Source organism: Cyprinus carpio, chromosome A3 (genome assembly GCF_018340385.1).
Source record: "Cyprinus carpio isolate SPL01 chromosome A3, ASM1834038v1, whole genome shotgun sequence".
Taxonomy (NCBI): Eukaryota; Metazoa; Chordata; class Actinopteri; order Cypriniformes; family Cyprinidae; genus Cyprinus; species Cyprinus carpio.
In genome coordinates this window covers 34,786,071-34,812,082 of record NC_056574.1, presented here as the reverse complement: position 1 = coordinate 34,812,082, position 26,012 = coordinate 34,786,071, and the positions used below count along the sequence as shown (strand labels likewise).

At 37.2% G+C, this 26,012-nt stretch overlaps 1 protein-coding gene across 1 annotated transcript in view; it reads left to right on the top strand.

Moving 5' to 3' along the window:
• Nucleotides 1-25,484, top strand: part of LOC109063857 (ras-associating and dilute domain-containing protein-like) — a 34,803-nt gene extending 9,319 nt beyond the window's left edge. The window contains 12 exon segments of the mRNA XM_042731633.1: nucleotides 648-1,322; nucleotides 1,648-1,685; nucleotides 3,544-3,719; nucleotides 3,907-4,019; nucleotides 7,547-7,766; nucleotides 8,175-8,347; nucleotides 16,231-16,375; nucleotides 16,637-16,794; nucleotides 17,987-18,329; nucleotides 19,955-20,082; nucleotides 21,591-21,730; nucleotides 23,252-25,484. Coding sequence (XP_042587567.1) covers nucleotides 648-1,322; nucleotides 1,648-1,685; nucleotides 3,544-3,719; nucleotides 3,907-4,019; nucleotides 7,547-7,766; nucleotides 8,175-8,347; nucleotides 16,231-16,375; nucleotides 16,637-16,794; nucleotides 17,987-18,329; nucleotides 19,955-20,082; nucleotides 21,591-21,730; nucleotides 23,252-23,339 — 2,397 coding nt within the window. The 3' untranslated portion in view covers nucleotides 23,340-25,484.
• The last annotated feature ends 528 nt before the right edge of the window (nucleotides 25,485-26,012 follow it).

Here is a 26,012-nt window from a genome sequence, read left to right as displayed (position 1 = left end):
TGAAACAAAGCATGTGTCCCACACCTTTAACTGACATTAGTTTAAAATATAACAGCATTTACTCTTTAAAATTCCACAACACGAAGGTCCTCTTTGCATACTTTTAGTGCTATTTCAGCAACATTAATTCTGATAAATGTTATAGTTTATACTGTATATATACATGTATAATTTTAGGTAATCACATAAATTGTAAAGAATTTTTTTTTGATTTTAAGTAGCTAAAAACACCCCAAAAATAAAATGGTTACTGCATTTAATGCAAATTATCATTATATTGTTAACACCATAAGAACAGTACTCACAAATAGAGTTTTCGATAATTATAGTGAATATTTTAACTTAACAGTGCATAACATTGTTGTATCAAGACCATGTTGACACATATTAAGTCTTAGGCAAAGAAGAACTTTTTTTGAGAAAATGAAAGATGCAGGAAGTGTCACCAAAACAAAAGGCGAATACGTGTTTTACAGATTTATCCCAAAATCTCTTATCCTTGGTATATAAATCATTTTCCCCAAACTGTTTGTCCAAGTACTTAACAATGAGTGAATTCACTGAAAGTTTTGTTTCAGATTATATTGGCCAGCAGTTATGTTTCGGGTTAATAAAATCTCCTGTTTTTGCTGTTGATCTCTTCTCAGGACTTTCTGATCTACCTGATGAGTGGTAACAGTTGTATATTTGGCTCCTCCATTGAATCCTCCACTGGTAAGAATGAGGAGACCCTTAAAGTGGATGTTCTACTCTTTGCTCCTGACATCCTACCTCAGCACTGCTGCGTACAGCGCCTTGATGCCACCAGTGATCAAACCAAGGGAAGTAGCAAGATGCAAACCATGCTCAGACCCCTCCACAGCGCACATGTTACGCACAACGGCGTCCCCCTTGATGATGAGGTTGAGTTGTGTCCAGGGGACCTGGTGGGGCTCGGTCAGCACTATCTCTTTATGTTCAAGGACCCTACAGCCTCAGGAGCCTTTCAGACCCCATCCTGGATGGCCACGATGTGTCCTACTACCATAGCATCACCCTGTAATCTGTGTGGAACGTCTGTCAGGAGGAGCAGGACTCAAAAAATGGCTGCCCGTTGGAGGGACTTGGACGGCAGGGTGGTGTCGCTGTCCTATCAGGTGCAGCACGAAGATCAGATCTTGGAGAAGATTCTCAGTATGGTGGACCCAGGAGAGGAAGAACCCAAACTTACTCCAGCCTTTCTGCTTTGTCTGTGCATTCAGCACTCCGCCACCAACTTTGAGTTGGTTCACCTCCGGAAATTGCTGCTCTCTATCACTAATCAGATCCAGCTCACCATGTGGGTGAGTGGGAGTTTATAGAGTACAAATATCAGCCAACAATACCATTAACAAGAAAAGCACCATGTTATTATAAGAAAGTACCTTGGAGTATACCATGGTGCTATTATATATAGCATATACCATTAATATATAAGAGTCATTAGTACTATGGTGTATCAAAGTCTATGATGTCCATATGATGCTATTTAAAGGACAAGGACATGTCCTGTTTGACACTCCTTCTGGATAGCTGAAATAGGTCATTGTTGTCACCAGAGATTAAAGGTTGTGGCACATTTAAAGAGATCTTATCTTCTGAGATGTTTTTTTTTCTTCTCTGCTACAGGAAAGAACAAAAGAACTCGCAGCTCTGCAGCCAGACATGTGAGAGAGCTTATAACTTCCTGCAAACATTCTTCTTTCACACGCCTCTCTGAAATAAGAGCAGGGGACTTAAAGAACGGCAGTAGCTAGCTCATTATCACCCATGGTGCTGTGTGTGTTCAATTCACTTTTGTTTTCTCTGTGGCGCCCAATCATGACCCGAGACGGGGCCACTTGAGCATGTCATTAACTGTTGAAGTGTTCAGTAATAAATCTGTCTGCAGACAGACAGCAGTGTTAAAGTGGTTCAGGCTCTGATTGTCTCATGTTTAAATTGTAGATTTGGCTAGCAGAGAGCTGGCATTTTCTTTCAGTTTTTTTTTTTCCACTTAGTTCGCATCCTGATTTTTTTATCTTTTCCCTCCATATTGTGGTGAGGTATACAGATTAGTGGTTAGAATGGAAGTACTAAAGGGGTGGGGGGTGTTAATAAACCTCAACATCTTTGATTTTGATTATGGCTTTCTTGCTTCTTTTCGGGGCTATGGTTCATTGGATGGATGGATGGATGCACAGTTGGACAGACAGATACATAAATGGTTAGATGATGGTTAGTGATTGGTTGGTTGGATAGACAAATTAGTGGATGGATGGATTGATGGATGGTTGGTCAGACAGATACATAAATGGTTAGATGGATGGTTGGTGATTGGCTTGTTGGTTGGACAGACATGGAAACAGACTGAAAGGTTGATGGATGGATGAATATAGGTTGGTTAGACAGACAAACTGAAAATTTTCAGCTGGCTGATTTGTTGGATAGACCAAATAAATAGGTGTATATAGACAGGCAAATGGTTGGTTAGAAAGAAAGATGGAGAGTTTTTTTGACATAAATAAATGGTTAGAGAGATGGATGGTTGGTTGGTTGGTTGGATAGATATTTAGACTTAAAGACTAAAGGTAGTTCAGGGGTTTGTTAAACTAATGGAGAGATGTATGGTTTGTTTGGTTGGACAAGCTCATAGATAGGTGTTTAGATTATAGATGGTTAGATGGACAGATATCTTGACGGATAGACTGATTTTTGGTTGGTTAGTATGATCAAGGGATAATTGTTTAGATCAATGGTAAATTGGTTGGTTGGTTTGTTGGTTAGACACATAAATTAATAGATGGATGTTTGGATAGACAGATGCATAAATGGTTATATGATGATATGGTGATTGGTTTGTTGGTTGGACAGACATGTAGACAGACAGACAGGTTGATGGATGGATGGATGGCTGGTTAGATAGGTGATTGGTTAGTTGGTTGGGTGGACAGAAATGTTGATGGATAGATATCTGGATAGATTGTTGGTTAGATAGAAAGATGGTTGTTTGGTTGGTTAGCCAGACATATAATAAAATAAGTTACAGAGGTAAATGGTTGGTTGATTGATTATTTCGGCAGATATTTAGACTGGCAGGCGAAAAGGTAGAAGGATGGTTGGTTAGACAAATGGATAGATGTATGGGTGGACAAGCTTATAGCCAGGTGTTTATAGACAGATGTCTGGTTGGTTGGATGTACAGATATTTTGATGTATAGATGGTTGGTTGGTTAGTCAGACAGATCAAGGGATGGTTGTTTAGGTCAATGGTTGATTGGTGAGACAGGTCAATGGATAGTTGTTTAGAGATAAGGATAGTTGGTTGGTTAGATGGATGGTTGTTTGTTTGTTTGTTTGAACAAAAAGATATATAGCTGGACAGATGGTTGTTTGGTTTGGAGAATCAGTGGTTGGTTGGTCTGATAAAGAATGGATGATTGGTTTGTTGGATAGGCAGACAGAGTGATGGATGGATGGAAGGATGAATAAACTTACACAAGTCTGTATTTTGATAACATGAACATTATGCTCTCTATGCTGCAGAAGCACCAGTGATATGTCAGCAGAGCAGCATGTGTTGAACATCAAGGATCTGATCTCAGACCTGCAGCCGCTGGTGCTGTGGATGTCCAACTCCATTGAGCTGCTGCATTTCATCCATCATGAGGTCCCCCTGCTCTTAACGTGGAGACAACAGGACAGGCAGGAAATGGACAAAGGTACCAGCCTTCCCTCTGTGTTGTCCTAAATTACACTAAATATGTGTTAGATCACCGTGACACATGGCCTCTTTGGCTCATTGCTTTAGTTATTGGTTAATTTCAGCTTTTGGTTTCAGAACATAAGAATGCTGGTACATGAGATCTTTTGTGAATGTACAAAAATATCATGTCTTCATCTGCTCAGAATCAATGGATTGTCAGATCCAGTCCACATGTGCTGCCAGCGAGGAGGCTATGACAGTACTAGAGGAAGTCATCATGTTCACCTTCCAGCAGTGTGTCTACTATCTCACTAAAGTAAGTTCATTAAAGACCATTGTGTCCATCTATTGATTAAATTATTTAAAAATTTTGTGTGTTTATGTTATACAGTATATTAAGTATATTACTACTAAAAGTATAATCTTTTAGTAATTGTTCTTGATAGGTAATGTTTATATTGCATTAAATATGATCCTCATAGCCCTAAAGGATGTAAAATATGTGAAACAGGACATAACCATGTAAACACCATTCTGTGCTTCCAGTCTGTAAGCCAAAATAAAGTCATAACAAGGCAGTGGAGACATAGGGATTGGCCATAGCTATTGATGAGCGAGATAACTTGTCCTCTTCTCCCAAAGAATCAAAAACAAACACATTAACAGTGTATTTTCTCAAGGCTCAAGTTAATGACAAATCCCTGCCTCTCTCAGACGAGCGTGGAATGTTTTGGAACACGATGTCGACAACATTCGTTTTTTTGCTGGATTTGTCTGTTGTTGTACTTGATAAATGTCTTAAAGACAATCAGACTGAGATTGTTATTTTCTGTCCAATGTCATGTTTTAATAAAAGAACAAGTACTTTAGTAAGTACTGAAATTACTAATACTAAAACTGAAATAACTATAATTTAATGCTATACAGAAATATATTAAAAATGTAAAAAATGTAAAATGTACATAATAACATTACTAAACTAATATTAAAATAAAAAATTACAATAAAAGCTAATTAAAAATATTAATAAATACTACTGTATAATAGTATATAAACAGTGCTAAAATAACACGTAACAAAACGTTGTGAATCTCATTCTCTATTGCATTATATCAGAGTTACATCAGTTCAGTGGTGCAGAAAATCCTGCAGGTGATGAAGTCACCTTGAAATCCGGGCTAGGTGGAGACAAGAAATTCAAAATATGTGACGCATTTGTTGCAGATTAACTTTGTGGATAAAAGTAAATGGAGAGGTTACGTCTTTCACGGTTCAAACACTCCAGTCCTGTCCTACAAAACAACTAGCATATCAGGGTTTAAGTAGACAGGAAGGCCATAGTTACCCATCCTCTGCCTGATGGGTAAGCAGCTGTGGACCTCCACATGTGGACTCAGAGTTCATCTGTTTCCTGAGCAGGAGCTATTCTGTTCTCGTCACCAGAAAGGGAGAGGAGTGTCCAGTTAAAGCAGTCAGAATACCCTTCAGGAAGTTTACAGTTGCATGGAGTTTAGTTTAAGGATCATTAGCATGTACATCTCTTTGAAGAAGCCAGCTGTGTGTAAGGTGATTGGATGTTGACAGGAAATTGTATTTTCCTGTTAAAAGAGCATATGGATCATTTATCAGCATAAGGATCATCGTTGCTATTAAAACGGATTTCATCATAGCATTTAGATATTTCGGTTGTATGTCATTTGTTGTGAATGGTGGGATCCAGGCATCTCTTAGTCATGATAATGAATGCTATGATGTCATGGCTATGACATAAAGCCAAGAATGTGTTAATCAGTGATGAGTCATGGGGGCGGGACCTTTGGCTCTGGTTAGTTTCTCAATGACATCATATGGCTGAAGTGCATAGAGTGTGAAGCACTTGTTTCGACTTCATTACCTTTGCTGTGCCCTGACAAATTGGCAGTGTGTGTATGTTTTATGAGTTGCATTGAGGAGCAGTCACATTTACCCATGTTTAAAGAATTTACATGGACAAAATCCAGTCATTTCAGTAGGAATCAATGCGATTCTGATGCAATTCTGATGTTTTTTTCACAATGGACTGTCATAGTGATGGTGAGCTGTGTCATACATCACTTCACTATTTATAAAAATTTCAGCAATTCACTCGCATTTCACTCGCACAAATGTCTTAATTATTTTAAGAGGTCTTTAATTTGGAAATGGAAGAACAGAAATTGCAAAATGTTATTAAACTTAAAAAGGCTATGATTTAATTAAATAAATATGAGCAATGCACATTTTAAAGTAAAAATGCAGCGCTGTTGCGCTTTCTACCGTCTCGATTTTTCAGAGCAGTTCACAATCAACACACAAAAAGCACATTTATGCCAATTGCTTATGATCGACTATTGATAAATTATGGCAATGCTTACTTTATGGTGTGAATATTTTAAGGCAGTCGTAATCGAGTGCATATTTTTACCACCCGCATCTGTTTAAATGATCAGTCAACATAGCAGAGACTTAAAAAGTAGAGCCTATACATTTCAAAAGAAGAGTTCTAGTGTATTTCAGGCTTGCAATTAAAAGTAATTCAATATTGTTTAATATTGGTATTCCGCAAATGTGGTCACACCTTTAGTTTGAAATCTGAAGTTTCATTTGCAGTGGATGGTCATAATCTCTTGCCAGAACTTTTCTCTTTCCGTATTTCCTTCTGCTTAAAGACACAAGTTCCTGGTGAATGTAGAACGATTTTTTTTTCCCTTTTTTTTTTTTTTTTTTTTTTTTTTTTTAGCAGTATGTTTTTTTTTTACTCTGTGATAAAATACGTTCCCGCTAGGCTCTCAGCCTTGCCTGAGTTCCCGTCTGGCACAGTTTATCTGCTTGGTCTTATTTGTTTACAGAATCCCTTTATCTGTTCCTGAGGGGCAGCAGTGAGAAAAGTAAGTGTGGATGTGAGATGCATCTGCAGGCTTAGTCTTATCTGAATGATTCTCAGGACTCTCACTGGTGCTGTAACAATGGGCAGTCAGTGCAGAGACATTCTTCAGAGTCCAGTCACAGCCACATATCACCCCGCTGAGGGGAAGTCAGCCTGTGCCGTACTTCCTGTTGGCTCAGACGCGACGTTCAGGAACTGCACACAGCACTGCCCCTGGCTACGTCCTCAGTACTGATAGCACAAATAATGTGACCTGTCTTGCTCTGTGCTGTTAAGGTTACATTTATACATTCAGAATTTTTTTAGAGTTACATATAATGTATTCAGATATACATTCAGGATTTATAAATATAAACATATATTCTAATATTGATACATATACACTACCACACTAAAGTTTGGGGTGGTAAGATTTTTTAATGCTCACCAAGGCTGCATTTTACTTGATTAGAAATACAGTAAAACAGTAATATTGTGAAATATTATTACAATTGTTTTCTATTTGAATATATTGTCAAATCTAATTTATTCCTGTGATGTAAAGCTGAATTTTCAGCATCATTACTCTAGTCTTCAGTGTCACATGATCCTTCAGATTTAAAAATATGTTTGTTCTGTATCCAATTTTTTTTTTTTTTTGGCCCCTCACATGACTGTTAAACAAAAAATCATACTGGATAATTGTCATGATTTAGTAGTGAATAAATGTATACATTTATGAATGTTGCAAAATAGAGACTCCTTAAGTATATGTACTGCAGTACGTAAAGTGTTATATATGGAGAGGTTAGACAGTTACACTTAATAAAGCTATTAGACAACTTTTTAGCAAGTATTTAAGCTAGCAGTATTAACATTATCAGATTCTCTACAGTATACATCATTCAAGCGATCTGTAAGCACAGCAAAACAACCCTTTTACCCGTCTCCTCTGTTAGAGTCTGTATGCTGTGCTGCCGGGGCTGCTGGATAGTAACCCGTTCTCTGAGAGCGGTCAGCTGCGCATGCCTGCGGGAGTCAGCCAGATCCTGGACGTCCTGAAGGAGGCACTGCATCTCCTCAACACTTTCCAGGTGCACAGCGAGATCACATCTCAACTGCTGACCTACCTGTTCTTCTTCACCAACGCCTCCCTCTTCAACACACTCATGGAGAGAGGTGAGCACATGCATTGAAGGTCCTTCTGAGGACTTGTTGTGCAAGCTGTTTTCACCAAAAGCACAATGTCTCAGACAACATATAAGGCGAGAGAGTGTGGTGTGAACTGCTTTGTCGAACCGTCTGTTCCACCACCGCGGTCTTGCTGCTCCATTGGGATGGGTATGAATTTTACAGCGGGAATATTTGTACCTAGGTGTAAATATCACTGTCCGCATAGCCTAGCTGTTTGTGCGACAATAGTCTGCTGAAGCCGGATAAAATTGACAAAATGTTTGTTTGAATTGAGCTTTTGACATTTTCTGAGATTGCGACTTTTGACGATTGCTGAAAAACTATAATGAATAACATGCTACCTTTTGCACTGATTGAGACTTCTGAATAAATATTGATATGGATGTTTTTAAGGGTCTGGAGGTGGTTTCTACCAGTGGTCTCGAGGAGTGCAGATCCGGGCCAATCTGGATTTGTTGATGGACTGGATTCAGAGCATTGGCATGGGAGATTTGGCTGCTGACTTCTTCCAGAGACTCTCTTCTGCCGTCAACCTGCTCGCAACTCCAAAGGAGACCCTGCTGCAGGTCAGAAACCCTTCACAAATGCTTGCACTGATGCAAATATAAGAGATTTACAGATGTATTGTACTAGAGATGTGCCTTTTATTCACAGATTCCAGTGCTATGCTAATGTACTCGTACACAATAAAATGTTCTGACACCAAAAAAAAAAAAAAAAAAAAAAAAAATCCAATATCTATAGCAAATGCAAACAACATTAAGTTAAATAAATAAACAAAAAGTTTAATTCCATAGCAGAACAAAAATCCAGTGTAGTAATATACTGATTTATCAACCAGGCTTATAAATCAAACAATTTGTACATTTTTTAAATGTGTATTTTTCATACAATATTGAAGCCTTTATAAATGCCATAAATGTCAATAAAGCATCCAAACAAGAACTGATTTTTTGAGTGAGTGAGTGAGTGAGTGACTGACTGACTGACTGATTGATTGACTGATTGATTGATTGAGAATGTTGGGGAAATGTTTCATTTTCTGTAAGCAAAATATAATTTCTTTTCATTTTGGGGCAAAATATGATTCCCCCACAATGCACTGCATTACGTCACATTGGGGAGAGAATTTACCAAAGCCCGCCTTGAGAGCATTGAGAGTGACGAGTAGTAGACGAGAGTATTCAGATAGCGCAGATTATAGATAAATACATAGATATAGATAGATATACAGACAGATAGATCGATACATAGATATTGACCAACAGCGACCAAACGCACTCACTTCCCTACACAGCACCAGCTTTCCAACGCAGTTTACACACAAGCACCAGCCAAACATAGCGACAGACACGCGGCTACGTTTGCAACAACATTTTCACCGGAGGAAGAGATAAACGCTTAGAAACGCCCATATAGCTAGCATGATGCCTCCTATTTCTAGATGACAAACAAAGACAAAGTTTTACCAGTACGACACTATGACAAAGGTCACTGGTACTTATATGAACTAACGTCATGATCACTGCCACTAGATATAAAGAAAACGTTTATTTTTCATCGGTGCTATCCAATGACAGTAAAATATATATGTATATGGTGTCGTTATTGTGCACTGCTGCTCGTTAGACTAGCTCCAGTGCTCATTGCTGCATTGCTAAATGATAGCAACTCAACGACACTTCACCAACTCATTCTCATTCTCCTCGGACCATGCATTTAATTGGCTTTGAATTGTAGCTAGATTATTTATTTTATTGCAACGTTACATTGACCTAAAATCGTTTTTTCAACGTGTACCACTTGCATAAACACTGCATCCGTAGGCATTATCCGTAGGGGCTGTCATTGTTGTTTCGCGTCCTGTGTGACGTCGGAACTCGGAGTACATCGATCTAGTACGAGTTCACGGGGTGGGAAGTCACGGGTTTGACTGCCGTTCCAGTGCACTTTCACGGGTTTAAGGTTTGAAAAAACAGGGTTACGGGTTGCCTGGAACGCGCATCATAATAGGCTGAGGCTACCTTTCCTCCACTTCTCCCCAATGTGACGTCATCACCGAATTGCGTAAAAAAAAACCCGTTAATACCAAAAACGTAAAAACTGGTCTTTAAGGCCATTTTTGAGACATTTTAAAAATGATATACATATCTTGAACGATTTATGTACCCATTAATCGACAGTGGTGGTTAACCTGCAACATGGGCTTTAAATTATTAAACCTACCCAATATATTGTTTCCTATTGTCATGGAATACCTTGAAAATATCAGAGAATTTTGTTTCTATAGTGAACATAAATTGGTAACACTTTACATGAAGGTCCTATAAGGTAAAGTTAATTAATGCACTTAAGGCAACTAACACTGACTAACAATGAGAAATTAATTTGTTACAGTATCTATCTATCTATCTATCTATCTATCTATCTATCTATCTATATGTGTGTGTGTGTGTTTGTTAATAAAAATACAACTGTTAATTTTTAGTTCATGTTAGCTCAGGTCCATTATATAATATTAAAGGGGTCCTATGATGTTGCTAAAAAGAACATTATTTGGTGTATTTGATGTAAATAAAATGTATTTATGTGGTTTAAGGTTAAAAAAACTCATTATTTTCCACATACTGTACATTATTGTTTCTCTTCTATGCTCCCCCTTTCTGAAACGTTTTGTTTTTTACAATGCTCATTGTTTTGAAAAGGTGAGCTCTGATTGGCCAGCTATCCAGTGCATTGTGATTGGCCGAATGCCAAAAGCGTGTGATGGAAATGTTACACCCCTTGTCATACTGTGGTGCATGTTCCGGTCAAAACACCGGCACTACAAGACAAAAACAATAAAACCCATTACAAACGAGCCATTTGTTGCATCCAGTTGGCACAATTGCAAATTATATTGACTTACACTGTCTTTTTACGCATTGCGTTGCATCGCGCCGCGTAAACATAAAACCATGTCTGCATTTGTGATTGGAGAAACGACAAACAACAAGCCCTACTCTACACCAGCGGTTCTCAATTCCAGTCCTCGCGCCCCCTAGCTCTGAATATTTTGCATGTCTCTCTTTGTTAACACACCTGATTCAGATAATCAGCTCGTTAGAAGTGAGCTCCGTGCATGAACTGTGTTTCTATTGACATGGTCCCTACACAGTGTTCATTGCACCCTACTCCCTGAGCAGGGGAAATCTGTTGACGTTTACCTCACTTCGGAACATTCATTCACGGATTTGTGCTGCGCAACATCTTCACACACAAGTGTGACATCATATACCTCTGCAAATAAATACAATTTAAATTCACGTCTTGCACACTTCAATGCATTTTGAATGGAACATATACGTTCGCTTCGAACTGGAATCATGGCGGAATATTCTGTGATGTCCACTTCGCAAGGCACTTAACTTCGAATAGAACAAATGTCTAAAGCCATAAGAGAAACATACAAATTGTGCAGAGCAGGAGGGTGCGAGGACTGGAATTGAGAACCGCTGCTCTACACTGCTCAAAACTCATGTTTTTGTAATTTCAGTGGCAAATACTTTACATATGTAAACGTACTTACAGTCTGTGAGTCAGAAAAGCCGGCATTGTAAACTCCTCTCCCAGGATCACGAAAACAGTCCTCCATAAAATGTGCTGCACATACTCGAACATTTGGGTTGAAGTGTTCTGGAACAGTGTTGTAAATACAACTTAACCACTGATTTCTAGTCTTGTCCTCTTTTGGAAGGCCAAACTAAGTATTTTTACACCTTCTTTTACACCTTCTTTCTTTGCTTGAACATTTGGGCGGCATTATGCAAATCTTCCCACATTGTGAGGTAGACGTGTGGGAACATGTTTAAATGAGGCGTTTTAGGAGGGCGTGTCTAAGAGTCTTAACTTTTATAAAGCATATCTCTTTGGGTTAGAGACTTTAGTCTTTGCAACTTTACAGATCTTCTTTATGCACCAAGAGCTTGTAGCACTCCAAAGAGAAAGGAAAACTTAAAATCGCATCATATGACCCCTTTAACAGGTACAACTTTTGATTTTAATATAATAATGTTAATGTATTGGTAAATGGTTATATTAACATTAAAGTATTTTTGGTAGTTTATGTTAACTAATGTCGTTATCTAATGTCAACAAATGGAACCTTGTTGTAAAGTGTTACATATACATTTTTGTTGTCTTACTCCATCAGATAGAAATAGTTTTTTTGTAGAGTAAAAGTTTCTTGCAAGCCAATGTGTTGTGAGAAAAAAAGTGTTCTCTTTCATTGCTTTTAATGAATTAGTCAAACTAGTTCACAAATCATTTAAATGCACTTATCAGGTGATCACAATTTACTAGACACAAAATACATTGGTCATGAAGTGTGGGAAACATGAGTATCGATGACTACCAAAAAAAATCTTGTACTGTACTTGGTGTCAAAAATGGTGTTAGAGCATCCCTGTATTGTCTGTTCAATTTCCCTTTGACAAACAGCTTGTTTTTGACTGCTGATTAGACAGGTGTAAGTATCAGTTATAGGAATCCTGATAAAGCCCTTTTATTGGTCATCAAACAGTGACTAGGACTATAAAAATATTGTGATGTTTCAATAATCGCTGAGCAAACCTGTTTCATAAGCCAACAGCATTGCCTGGGGTATCAGGTTAATTCAATAAAATCACATAATAGCATCAATCTCATGACAAAGGTCATATTTACATCTTGAGTCATGCCATTTTTCCATACATCACATAAATAAAACCCGGTTGAGCTTGTCAGAACATGCCGATGGATTCATCTGCGAACGCTCTGTCATATAATCCTTAATAATATGCATTATTCAGCTAAGTCATCAATGTTGAATCACTTTGTAAATCACAATGTAGACGGCGCGCCGCAAGCAGGAGAGACTTTAGTCCGTAGACGAACAGGAAATAGAAGAACTCAATCCAGCTGTTTGTCTGGTCCTAAACCTGTCAACTTCCTTCAGAATCCATTGATAGTGGGAAATGCATTGATTACTCTTTTGTCCATAAGGAAAAGAGTTTCTCTTAGCTTATCATACCATAAAACAAAGGCACAATAACAGAGGACAGTACAAAGTTGACTGCACGCCACCCAAACTCATCCTGTGTTGTAGGGGGTTTACAGGTCTCGTGACGCGGCTCACGACGGTTAAGAGTCTGTCTGTCGTTCGGCTGGTGGCCAAAGGTCTTGGTCTCGGTACGTGAACTTTGACCTTTAAGGCTCTTAAGCTGTCAGAGTAGCACACAGCAGACGTGAGAGCTGGATTACAGCTCTGGGTGGGAGGGGCTAGTGTAAGGCTCTTAAGCTGTTGTATTGGGTGAGATGACAAACAAACATATACATGACTCACTCTCACATGACAGCTCTGTTTATTTATCTTACATTCTGCTGTCAACCATAAATGCACTTTAAACAGTGTGAAACTGTAAATGAAGTAAGTTTTTCGAAAGCAGCATTTCAGTCCCAATTGAATTATGGGTGTTTCTCTGTTATTAAAATAACAGAATCTAATTCACCAAACTCAGTACAGTCCTTCAGCCTTTTCTAACATGGTATGCGTTATTCTAACTTTATTCTAATTTTTCTGAATTTGTCAAAAGCTGTTTTATCTCTGACAAATGACAGAATGCAAGATGTCTATTAATGTAGGGTAGAACAGGAGCTGCGTGGAGGTGTAATCATATGAATATGATTACAAGCTTTTCAGATCCGATTTGATCTTCAGGTGAATTTAAATATTTGAACTTTTGCATCTAGACCGTGTGTGTGTGTGTGTGTGTGTGTGTGTGTGTGTGTGTGTGTGTTGGTCCGTTTACGAGTTTTCAAACCAAAATGTGTCTGCAGCGTTTTCGGAAATCTAGTGTAGAGTAGAGTAGTGTAAACGACAGGCATAACCGTAGCAAAGGTTATGCGTTTTAAAACAAAAACGCACTAGTGTAAACAGCCTAAAGCTACCACAATAACTGCTTAGCAGCCATATTGTAATACATCACAACACTCTACAACTCAGAACACTTAAACAATGCCCTGGCAATTTGTTAAGAATGTTAGCAACAGCTTAGCACAGCCTAGCACACCCTACTAACTACTCAGAACACTAATCGCTAAATCTGCCTCAACCATAATGCTGTATAGATCTTAGACTACACAAGGGATTTAACCTTCAGACTTCAAGGATTTTTTAAACTATTTTAAAGTTCTTGACAACTTTAGCCAACAAGTTTGTCTTGAGGAACTGTACTGTTCTAGCTAATAATATTAGCACATGTAGCACTTGTTGAGACAAATGAGATCACATATGTCTGTCAGTATCAACCAGTGTGCAATTACTGAATGTTAACGTCCTCTATCCAGTCAACAAACAATGGTGGCATGTCACAGTTACTAAGAGACTGGTTGTTAAGGTTCCACCCATGGCATGAGGTCACATTTTGTGGTTTGTAAAACACCCATTTCTGCACATAGTTTCATATGTCATTTCCCCTTTTCCATCCATCTATTTTGGGACAGCCATTCGGACTCCTCAGCCCAGATTGTTGCTTGTGGGTGTCTAGCAAAGAAAAATTACAACATGACATATCCTTAATGTCTCAGTTATTTCTTTTAGACAGCAATGAGATCAAATGAAAAGTAAATATAAACATTTGCTTAAGAAAAAAATCCAGTAAATGTGTCCCTCAACAGTGTCTCAAAAGGTGCTCTTAGGTTTGTCACGTCTGCAAACAAAATCAGAGATCTTAAACAATATTATCTGAGCTGCTATCCACATTCATTGTCAATTGTCTTGTTTGCATCTATGTTTAAGGAAGCTTAGGAGGAACATCTGAAATTTGATACATCAAATATCTAGACCTGTTGTACTCGTGGGATTGGGTACTTGTTTATTCTTTTTATATTCCAGTTATACTTCAAACTTGTGTCAGGTCGTTAAAACAGGTACCTTATATCAGACCTGACTTCATTAAATATTTATCATTCTTCTAATGCACATGGTTGAAAGCAATAGCATGACTGTTTTGACTTCAGTCAGTCTTGCAGCTTTTCCAGACTGATGTGACACCACCCATCACGTGTTTGAGGCTTTTCTAAAAAATGTCTATGCATCAGCTAAAACTTTCCCACTACATTCATCCTAGAACATTTCATTCCTTAGATGTATATGTAATTGGTAAATGCATTTAAGCTATATTGGTAAATGCATTTAAGCTGTAAAATGTACTCAACCCTTAAAAGATTGTCTTACATATTTAAAAAATGAGTGTCTTTGTTTTTTTGCGTGAGGCACGTGAACTGTATTCTTTATTTAAATTAAACTGAAAGGAGCACTGAAAATCGAAACAAAAATGTCATTAATAAAGATAATCTGTCTGAATTAAACTAAGCTGTAACCTTTAACCATGTGCCAAAAATATCCTGCCAGGTTCTGCAGGAGTCGGTTGTGCTGGTGAGTTTGTACGATGTTCATTCCCAGCTGTTGTTTCCTAAATTTTGTGAAGAGACTGGTTAAATTACATACAAGTATTGGATGTTGTTTTGTTCTGGATTCAAAATGACACAGAGGAAAACACTACTCTGTTATTAAGATCGGCTATTCTTAAGACACCACTAAAGGAGAATGAAAACACAAATGTGGAGTGCTGTTTGGTGAGCTCTCCTTTTTTTAAGCGTTTTGGCTGTATTTCATTTGTGGTATTTTAAATATGTTTTGCTTGTTCGAAAATAGAGTTTGCTTGTCAAAACCAAGGCATGTATTGTCAGAGATAATGTACCCTTGTGAAATGAATAATTGTATACCTATTTCAAATTCTTTATCAAAAATATAGGAAATGGTGTTTCCACCCTATTATTCTCATTATTGCATAGAAATGACTACATGATATTTAACCAGAGTTGCATTTCTCTGCTTGTTTTACTTGAACTTAGTGCCACTTCTGACAATATAGAACACAACAATATTCTATATTGTGTAAACATTTCTAAACAGGCACTATCCTATTTTAGATTTTCAGTTTGTGAAAATGTGACTGTGTAAAATATGATGCTCCGATGCTAAAGAAAGGTATTCCACAAGGCTCAGTCTTTGGTCCTTTGGTTTATTCCCTGTTCATACTTCCTTTAGGAGATATTATTAGAGAACATTGCATGTCATTGTTATACCGACTATACACAGCTTTCATCTAAATTAATCTGTGTGAATGTTCACAACAACTGATAGCAGGTTTGCACCAAAACTTATGTTTAACACTTGTGTTGTGACTCGTGAATAGAGTTAACCGTGCTGAGAAATCAGTGCATGGAGTGGTTAGAAATTTCCATTACTTACTGAGCTCAGTACAGTTTATCCCAAGAAAGTAGTTTTATGTGTGAATTTTTGACCCAATCACAACCAGGTCCCTTGCAGATTGATTCTTCTAAGCATCTATATGTGTGTTTACAGGCTTCATGGTCCACTCTGAGAGCTGAGTTTGTTCATCTGAACCCTGCACAGCTGCATCACATGCTGAGAGAGTACAACACAGCTCGGACGTGTCCTCCGTGCTGGACGCCATCTCCAGAGGATTCAACAGCTGCCCTCAATACCGGTGAGCCCAAATATGAATTCACACACACTTCATCCTGTAACTGAATGATACAATGTACAATATTTAACCATTGTCATTTCCAAATCTATTATACCTACAGCCCTGTCAGTAACAAGCACCATTTCTGTTTTTAAACATATTGTGAAGTGATTGTTTAAATTATTGTTAAAGATTAGGCTCAAGTGATGTCATTAGTTTACTAAGATTCTCCGTTCCTCTGCCTGAGTGCTTAACAACAACAAAAAAAAAAATTTCTCTTAGCTAATATCCTGGAAGGTTTCGACAGCCATCCTCCTCTAATCCTGCCCAGCAGCATTTTTAATCTGGAACTGGGAAATCCCATCAAAGAGCCAGGGCTGTTCACTCCTCTCCAGCATCTGCAGGAGTTTATCCAGTCTCTCCCAGACAGCCAGGCACAGGTAAACCTCCTCCATCCTGTTAACTCCCAATAGACGCCACAGAAAATGCACAGGCATTTATTGCAATGGTTTAAAACTGATGTGTGACGGTACATTTCGAAACATTGGCCTATAGTTTAGAAATAAGTAATTTTCAACTAAAGTCAGTATAGTCATTCTGCTATAGATATTCTGCCCGAAAGATGCTACTAATTAAGATTGCTCAACGTTGTAGCTTAAATGACTATTAAATTTGAAAAATGGTAAAATCACATCAGATTGTTTGACCACTGGCTATTTTTCATTTAAGACAATGGAATTGTATCTTCATTGATGCTTTCTATAAATTGTTTACTCTCGCTTACAACAAAACTTGAGTATTGTCTAAATTTCTTAATTACTTTCCCTGAACATTAGACTTTTTAACCTACAACACCTGATCATAATTTTCTTTAATAATTTTTGAGAATCACTTTAGGCCCATTCACACCAAAGACGATAACTATAAAGATAACAATAAAGATATAGTTCTAAAAATCGTTCTCAATATTAAAGAATAGCAGAGTCCACACCACAACTATAATGATAAAGGCACAGAAAAATGATATCATTGGAATCATTTTCAGAACGATTTTTTTTTCAGCTAATGAATTATAAAAACATTGACAGCCAATCAGAAACCATCTTGCTATCATGAGCTTGAGAATTTAAAGCAGCAGACACGTGTGTGCTTAGAATAAACAGACAATAACGTTTGCTGGTGTGGATGCTAATATCGCTATCTATAAAGCATCTATAAAGTTATCGTTCTTGGTGTGAACGGGCCTTTACTCTTGCTTTGAGCAAAATCAACCAACATTTAAATCTCTTAATAGAACAGAACTGACCAATATTAAAATCCATGAACTGCTTTTGAACGCTCAGATGTGTATCCGAGTCGCTTCAGCACTCTCATATATCTCCACTAGACTACACTATAATTACAATATAGCCAGATCTAAATCTGAAGGATCCCTCTAATTATTGTTGTGTGTTGTCATATTGCCCAGCCCTAAAACTTGCTCTATGGTAAAGCACTAATGCATTATTAACAGCATGACTTTCTATAAAGCTGCTTTGAAATGTTGTGTATTGTGAAAAGTGGTATACAAATAAATGAAATGACTTAAAATACAGGCTGATAATATTTTTTTTACATTTCGGATGCATTCAGGGCTCCTGCAGTAACTTGACTGAAGAGACAGCATCTGAACCAATCACCTGCCAAGACTCAGAGTCAAAGGATCAGCAGCATGTCAGCATGACACCACCTCAGTTTCAGGGGTCTCACAGTAACCTGAGCTCGTGTGAGGCCGTCCTGACCCAGAAACTCAAGTGCCTGGAGCTCCAAAACAGCCTGGCTGGGAATACAGACCTGGGCTACCACAAAAGTCTGGCTCTCGATCCTTCCTGCCTGCTGACGCCTCCCAACACCCCTCAGAGTCTTGACCAAGCCGAACTTGAAGCCAGTCTGCTGAAGGGGGAGGTCCAGCAGACATCACGCCAGCACAGGAAAGGTAACATCACTTCACCATGACCAAGCAGTCACCAAAACGTATGTTGATCTGCTTTTCTCCACCAGATTCTGGTGAAAAACGATGTTTCTTGCTTATGCATATAGTTTTACAAAGATTTAAACATACTTGAGCACTAGTTCTAGTCGTCTTCTGTTTGTTTGTCAGCTGTACTCTGAGAAATATCTCATGTTCATCCCATAGCGAGTTCCCTGATTTCAAAGGTAGAGAGTATTGTCTTTGGAGGCGTATGGGAGGTGCTGGTGTTGATGTGGAGTTGGGTTTGTGTGCTCTGGCTGCAAGAGGAAACCAGCCCTCCTCCTCTCCAGAGTGCTCTCCCACACATAATACATGTGACCCTGGATGTGTATGGGAGGTTATGGTCTTTTATTTTTTTTATTTTTTTTTTGATTTGGTGTTTTCTACAAAAACATCATCCTTCATAAAGATGTAGAACATTCTGTGAAAATATAACCTTTATATCTTTAATATTAACTAAGTCCATGTCAAAGATTGAAATCATAATGAAATTAATGGTTGAAATCAAACTTTGATGCTTGTTATCTCATAATTAGATTTTGAAACTTTAGCCTGGATTTCACAGACAAGGTCCGATGAGGTCACTTGTGTTCAAGAGTAAATCTTTTTTAACTGGTGTTGGGATCAGGTTAATATTTGGAACTGGCATTCCTGAGCACTTTATTTCTTAGAATTATTAAATGAATCGTTATTATAAATTAAGCAATCAAAATTATGCCTTGGCCTTACATATGACTTCCTCCATGAAGCTCTTTAAAACCTGTTGTACAGATATTTATCGGAAAACAATAATAACTCTTGTTGTTTTATCAAGGACAAGAAATGATTTCCTTGATGAAATAATAAAACATCATACATTTTTACAGCACTGAGAGCAATAAACACAAAGCTTTCATGAAATTAAGCGAAGTAATACTATGGTTCAGTGATGATAATTCCATGATAATGGATGATTACCATATTCATATACAGTACCATGGTACTTCAGAAAATACCCTGGAAAAACCATTGTGCATGTCAGAAAAAAAAAATACGCATAGTAATACCATGGTATGTTCGGGGGCGGGGGGTATGTTTTTGGATGGAAGAATTTGTTATGGGAAAAGAGTTAGACTTCAACTTAACAACTTAATATATAGGTGTATTTGTACGAAGTACAAAAAGTACAAGGAAATTATACTGGTAAAAAGATTCTTACAACATGATAAACTTGAGAAAAAATATCAGCATGTTTTTAACAATGGTAAAATAGTGAATTTATTTTAACTGACTCCAGTGGTTGAATCCCAATTTTATGAAGCAACAAAAAACCATCATTCCTAAATAATATTGACTTTGCATAGATACCTGATGCACATTCACAAAAAACAATGACGCATGCATGTTGTGTTGACGTAAGAGTCGATGTTTTGACTCTTTACTGTATGACTCTTTATACCGCCAAGCAAATTTGCAGCTTCAAACAACGGCTTCAAAAGCAGTTCAGTCAGAATGTAGAGCTTGTGAGCAGAACGTTTGATTTGCATGTGCTTCTGAACTAGAGAAGACCCTGAGTTGATAATGTGCAGTGTCTGATTTTGTTTTCACAGTAGAGAACGGCATCGCAGCAAACACAGACCAAAGAACAGAAGAAAATGAGGATGATAGAGATGAGGTGTTCACCGTAGAGCTGATGAAAGGACCTCACGGTCTTGGGCTGGCGCTGGTGGATGGAATGGTGAGAATGATCTGTGATGTATTTTTCTTTTCTACTTCTCATTCTGTACTTGTGTACTTGACTCTCGCCCTTATGCTAGTGTACACGTCTCCTCTAGACTATGTACATAATAGTGTATACTGTTGCTAAATTATATAGTAGGCAAACTGTGCACAGTATGTGAATTACGGTTGAGGCAGATTAACGCTAATGAGAATGAGATCATTTTGTGTCTCATATTAATTAAAAGAAGGCCCTTCTTATGAACTGTTTAGCATATTGTCTTTTATGGTTGTTCCTTCATTGTGATACAGAAGGTATTTCATATCCATATCTCTGTAGACACTGTAAAGCATAATATAAACTGTAACGCAATTTGAGCACTTGCTGCACAACTTCTCCGATCAACAGCTGTTATGACTAAAAATAATCAGGGATACACTAGATCTGTACGGTTGAGCACATGTAGGTTCTGTTCCAAAAACTAGTGAGCTGCCTTGCGCGATACAGCCTACATAGACAGCATAAAAACATTTAAAGGGATACTTCACCCAAAAATGTAAATTCTGTTATCATTTACTCACACTCATGTTATTACAAACCCATAAGACTTTCATTCACCTGAGAGAATTCTCTTCCTCCACTGAAAATCCATTCACCCAAAATGTTGACGCTTTGAAAAGTTAATAAAGACATTACAAAAGTAATCCATATGAATCAATCCATTTAATCCAAGTCTTCTGAAGAGACACTATTGCTTTATAAGGTTACACACTCATATTTGGTAAAGTAAGCCTATTTTATTTAATTAAATGTATAATAAACAGTTAGCATCTTTAGACTAGGTTTCTTCACTGAAATTGTCATTATGGGATTGTCTTCTATGTAAAGGACACTTAATTCTACCTTAGATTTCTGCTAAATGGGTTGCTACCTTAGATTTGGTTTTGGCCAAAGATGACATGGGCAACAGCATAATCTTTTTTTCAAACAAGTTCGTCTGTGAATGCTGCCTATGTAGAAAGCTCATTAGCTTTTGGAACAGAGCCATAGTCTCTAAGGGGCTGCTTTGTTGGCTTCCTCAGAGAGTTTGGCCCTGTAAATGACTTGGTATTGCTGACTTAGGTGTTAGCTGTGAGGTATATGTGTGGGGGGTTTGTTTTACGAGAAGCGGCTCAGTAGGGGATGAATGGGTTTGGGTTGGACACACTGATCGTCTTTTGAAGCCAGTAATGAGTCCAGAGCTTGACTGAACGCTGCGTTTCCCAGAACTGCATAGTCATCGAAAAAGTAGAGTTGATGTTAACAAAAAGATGAAGTAAGAACCTGATGACTGTGAGGTTGAGCCTTCAGAGACAATAAAACATCTGCTTTCCCCTTGTGACTCAGGACGCTTGCAAACAAATCCATCAGTTCCACTAGACGGATACAGAGGAGAATCACACTCATTCATTTCCTGTTGCTGTTGGATCACCATGTAGACGTAGCTCATCTTGCGTCTTCACTTTGTTTTGTCTTGTTCATGATAGAAAACTCCTCTGCGAGTGAGTGGCATCTACGTGAAGTCAGTGGTGCCTGATTCTCCAGCAGCCCTCAGTCAGAGACTAAGAGAGGGCGACCGCATCCTCGCTGTCAATGGAGTCAGTATGGTGGGAATGGACTACCACAGGTGAACACTAAACATCCAACATACTGCCTTACTGCTGAACAGTGTCATATATATATATATATATATATATATATATATATATATATATATATATACCAACCAATGGCAGAGAGTTCTGGAAACAGGAGATTTATTTATGCAGTTCTGTCTGCTGCCACTAGTGCTGCAAAAATGACACACGTCAACTTTAGCTTTCATAACTTCCACTAATACGAAATCGTCCACAGTACTGGATGTTTTTGATACAGGTGCTGTCAGTCAGGGTTATATTTAACATTTCTTTTTGACACCTTATGATATTTTTTTCCTGTATTTGTACAGTTTTATTAAAAATGTCACATTTAACCATAAAATCAAAAGAAAAAATAATACATTTGATTTTGTTGAAAGAAAATGAAGCCTGTTTTAGGACCATTACAATGTTTTGATTTATTGATTCCAAAATATTTTGGGATATATATTTTTTTCTCATTCACATTATTCTCAATGATAATTGTCATGCTTGTATACAGTACAACAAATAGTCGCATGAGGTGTAAATTTCCCCATTTTTATGTAATACTTCACAATTTAAATAATTATTCTTTATTACTAACATCATTTATTTGTTTGTTTTTGCATTACAGTAAAAAAAAGTTATTCAAATATGTGACGATTCAAATCGGTTGAGATGCTAAACAAAACATGATACAATTGGAGCAGGAGTTTATATGAATATATCTCTGAGGGGAACTGACTGTCTTTAGAAAAGTTTACGTGGTGTTTTCTTTTCATCTTGTCTCTTTATATTGTATATTTATAGTGCGTATTGTTTTTGTGTTTATTGGTGCTTTTTCTGCTTTTTTTGCAGCTGTAACCAAGGAATTTGTTTGTTTTATGTGCCACCTGCTGGCAGAGAGTGAATCTGCGTCTCATTCAGAGCTTCTGCTGTTTCTGTTTCATGCAGATATTTTTTATGTATAGTTTCACAAAACTAAAGTCAGACCATTCTGATTTTGCTTCGAATTTCGAAATTTTACAATCTAATTTAGAGTAAAAACTACTCATCTTTGTTTGGATCATGAATAAAATGCAGTGGTTGCCTCTCATTTTAAATGGAAAGAGCACAGACAGAGCCTTAGTTTTTCATATTAAGAGATTTCTTTTATTTGTGTAACTTGTTTGATTTGGGGTTTGTTTTAAAATTTCAATTTAGTTTTGTTATATTTTAATTTCACAAAGAAGCGTGCAGCAATAGCCTCATAAAATAACACCTTTTCATTTACTGTAAAATGTCTTCAGTCTCATTTTGTAAAAGAAAAAAAAAAAAAAAAATTTGAGTGAATCATTACATCCCTAGCTATTTTCTTAAGCTAAATATAATTTCTTATTTCAATATTTGATTTTAGAGTCAAAAGACCTGGCAATGTTCTGGACTCGTTTAGTGAGATTCACTTTATAAGATTTGATAGAGAGGTTTTATAGATGAGATCAATGTTCTTGGCCCTAAAACTGACCGAATGCTCTGTCTTTTCCTGTCAGTGGAAGAGAACTCATCCGGACGTCCAGCGATTCGCTCCGATTATTGGTGGCCAAAACTGAATCCAGGAGTTTCATCACCAGATGCTGAGAAACAAAACAGACTCGTCTGGATGACTGACTGTATCTTTGGACTGATCGTTCCTCACTGATGCATTCAGTCAGATCTCAGGAACTGGAACTCGGATGTATTCCTGAAACCAAAGGAAGTCAATTCAAATGGATTCATTAATGTTGCTGTTTGTGTTGTTGTTGCTTGTTTATCAAAGTCTCAAATGGTCAGAATAATATGTTGATTTCTTCTTTAATAGTAGCGGTTATGTAACACTTTTCTTGGTTTCTTTTATGTAACATAGTTTACCAGATGTTTTCTGGTGTTTTATTTTTGTTTAGAATCTGTCCGTCTGTCATTTTCTGGTTTCCTGAGAAATAGTTGTGGTCCAAACAGGGTGATTTCAGTTTCCCTAAAGCTCAAACTGGAAGAGAAAGAGTCACACAAATTCATTCTCTGTTCATAACATCCAAATACTGCTGGGAATATCAGTCAGAACTGCATTAGTTTTTAGTCAGTTTTTAATATTTAGCCAAAGTATCACTATTAAAGTGGTTCATACTACTTACCATTTTCACATTGATGCCATTTCATGTTATTATTAATTGTGAGGTTCCTGATGTCATAAACAATGTTCTTCCTCAGTTCCAGAGAAACAGTGTTATATTGTGTCATCAGTGTTCATGATGGCATTAAAAAAGCATTTGTTTGTAATATTTATGTTGCTAACTGTTAATGTACAAGTGTAATATTTTTTTTATTTTTAAGGAAAATAGATAAACTGTTGTTGTTTATTTTCTTTGACTTTCAATCTGTTTAATTTAAATTTAATTCCATTCATTTTATTAACATCTTGTATGCACATAAACTCCATCAGAATATCCCATAATCCTTCTGGACAAGATGATCATGCAGAATTACAAGCACAGTTTTCTGTCCTGTGTTGTTGCTTTTCCTATTGAACAGGAAGTTAGATGGTCATCATTTTAATTGCTTATAGGTATTAGAAATTTTAAATAAATCTGAAAAAGCTCATTTTGTTAATGTTTAGTAGTACACATGCATATAAATGGCCTTAAAACTACCAGACATGAACTGCAGTCTGAAATTCAGAGAGTCTTTAACCGGTTGAACAGCTCTGCTGGACTGTTAGTCTGCAGAGGTTTACAAATGAAAGTTAAACGAAGCCGCACAGACTTCAGTGTAACTGAGGAGCTCAGCTGCTTTTTGAGCTGCAGCAGAACATTGAGGAGCTCAAGGGAAAGTCTGGATGAAAATGCTGCTCACCGCAAAACTCAAAGCCATTTATAGAGCATTTATTGAGTAAAGTTTCCACTGCAGCAGCAACACACATACACACCATATACTGGAGCTCATGCTGAGACACTGGGTTTGAAAATGCTGTTCACGTTCACCTCTTTACACAAAGTTCAAAGAGATTTTAATCAATTCTGCAAAGCTGCTGAACAGAGTTAGTTTGAATATTAATGTTAAATAGTAAATATATTTTTAATGTTTATGAGCTGAGGACTCTAAATTAATTCTGCATCATGTAAATCTTTTTCATCTTGATTTTCTCTCAGATTCCAGTGCTGTTTTATTTACACAGACATTGGGTTTGCAGCCGTAACTTCATGTCTGATCCAATAAGACAGCAGGCATTACATCCGCTATCTATATTCGGAAGAGCAGACTGACATACTATTCTAAATATAGGATGTGAACTCATAACAGTGTTCAGATTTTCTGTATGATCTGTATGGAATATTCACATGATATACTTTTGCCAGAATGTTGCTGTTAAAAAAAAAAAACTAAAACCAGCCTAAGCTGGTTGGCTGGTCTTAACTGGTTTAAGCTGGTCTCCCAGCCTGACCAGCTAAAGTAGTGGCCAAAACCCCTGTAAAACTAGCCTGCTAAGTCAAGGCTGGACGACCAGCTAAAACCAGCCAATCAACTTATGCTGGTTTTAGCTGTTTTTTTCAGCTGAATATTTTATCCCAAAGTACAAAGTGCTTCACTCAATTTGTCATTTCAAACAGGACGTAAAATCAGTATCATGTTTTGACTGAATAATTGCCAAATGTTGATTTTTTTTTTTTAAATACCCAAAACTGAATAATATGAACAATATGATAACTGGACACAACTCTCTAAATAAAACATGAAGCAAAATCAGGTCATATGACAAAATGTATTGTTGAATGATGCGTCCTGTATCACTTACTGAAAAAGCAGGCAGTATACAGTAGTAAGTAGATTCACAGAATTTTGTGGATCACCGTCTTGAACATAATTATAATAAACTGAAATTAAACTGAATTATTGTGATGAAAGTTTTGATATAACATCTGAATATCTGTGTATAAAAAATATACATTTGTTAATTTGTATAATTATTTTGATAGGCTGTTAATTGAAACAACATACTGTGGATGTGGGACATCTATGTGGTTTCAATTAACAGCCTATCAAAATAATTATAAAGCTTAACAAATGTATAAATTACTTTATATTTTTATCCTCTCACTTTTTAAGGAGTTAAATGTCTCACCATACTGACCTGGTTGAATAAGGCATTAAAATGCTGTTTCTATGCAGTGACTGACACTAAATACAGTAAGATTGTTATTCACACCGGCGCTAATGATGATTGACTTCGCCAGTCAAAGATCACTAAAAATAACATTAAAGAGGTGTGTAAACTTGCAA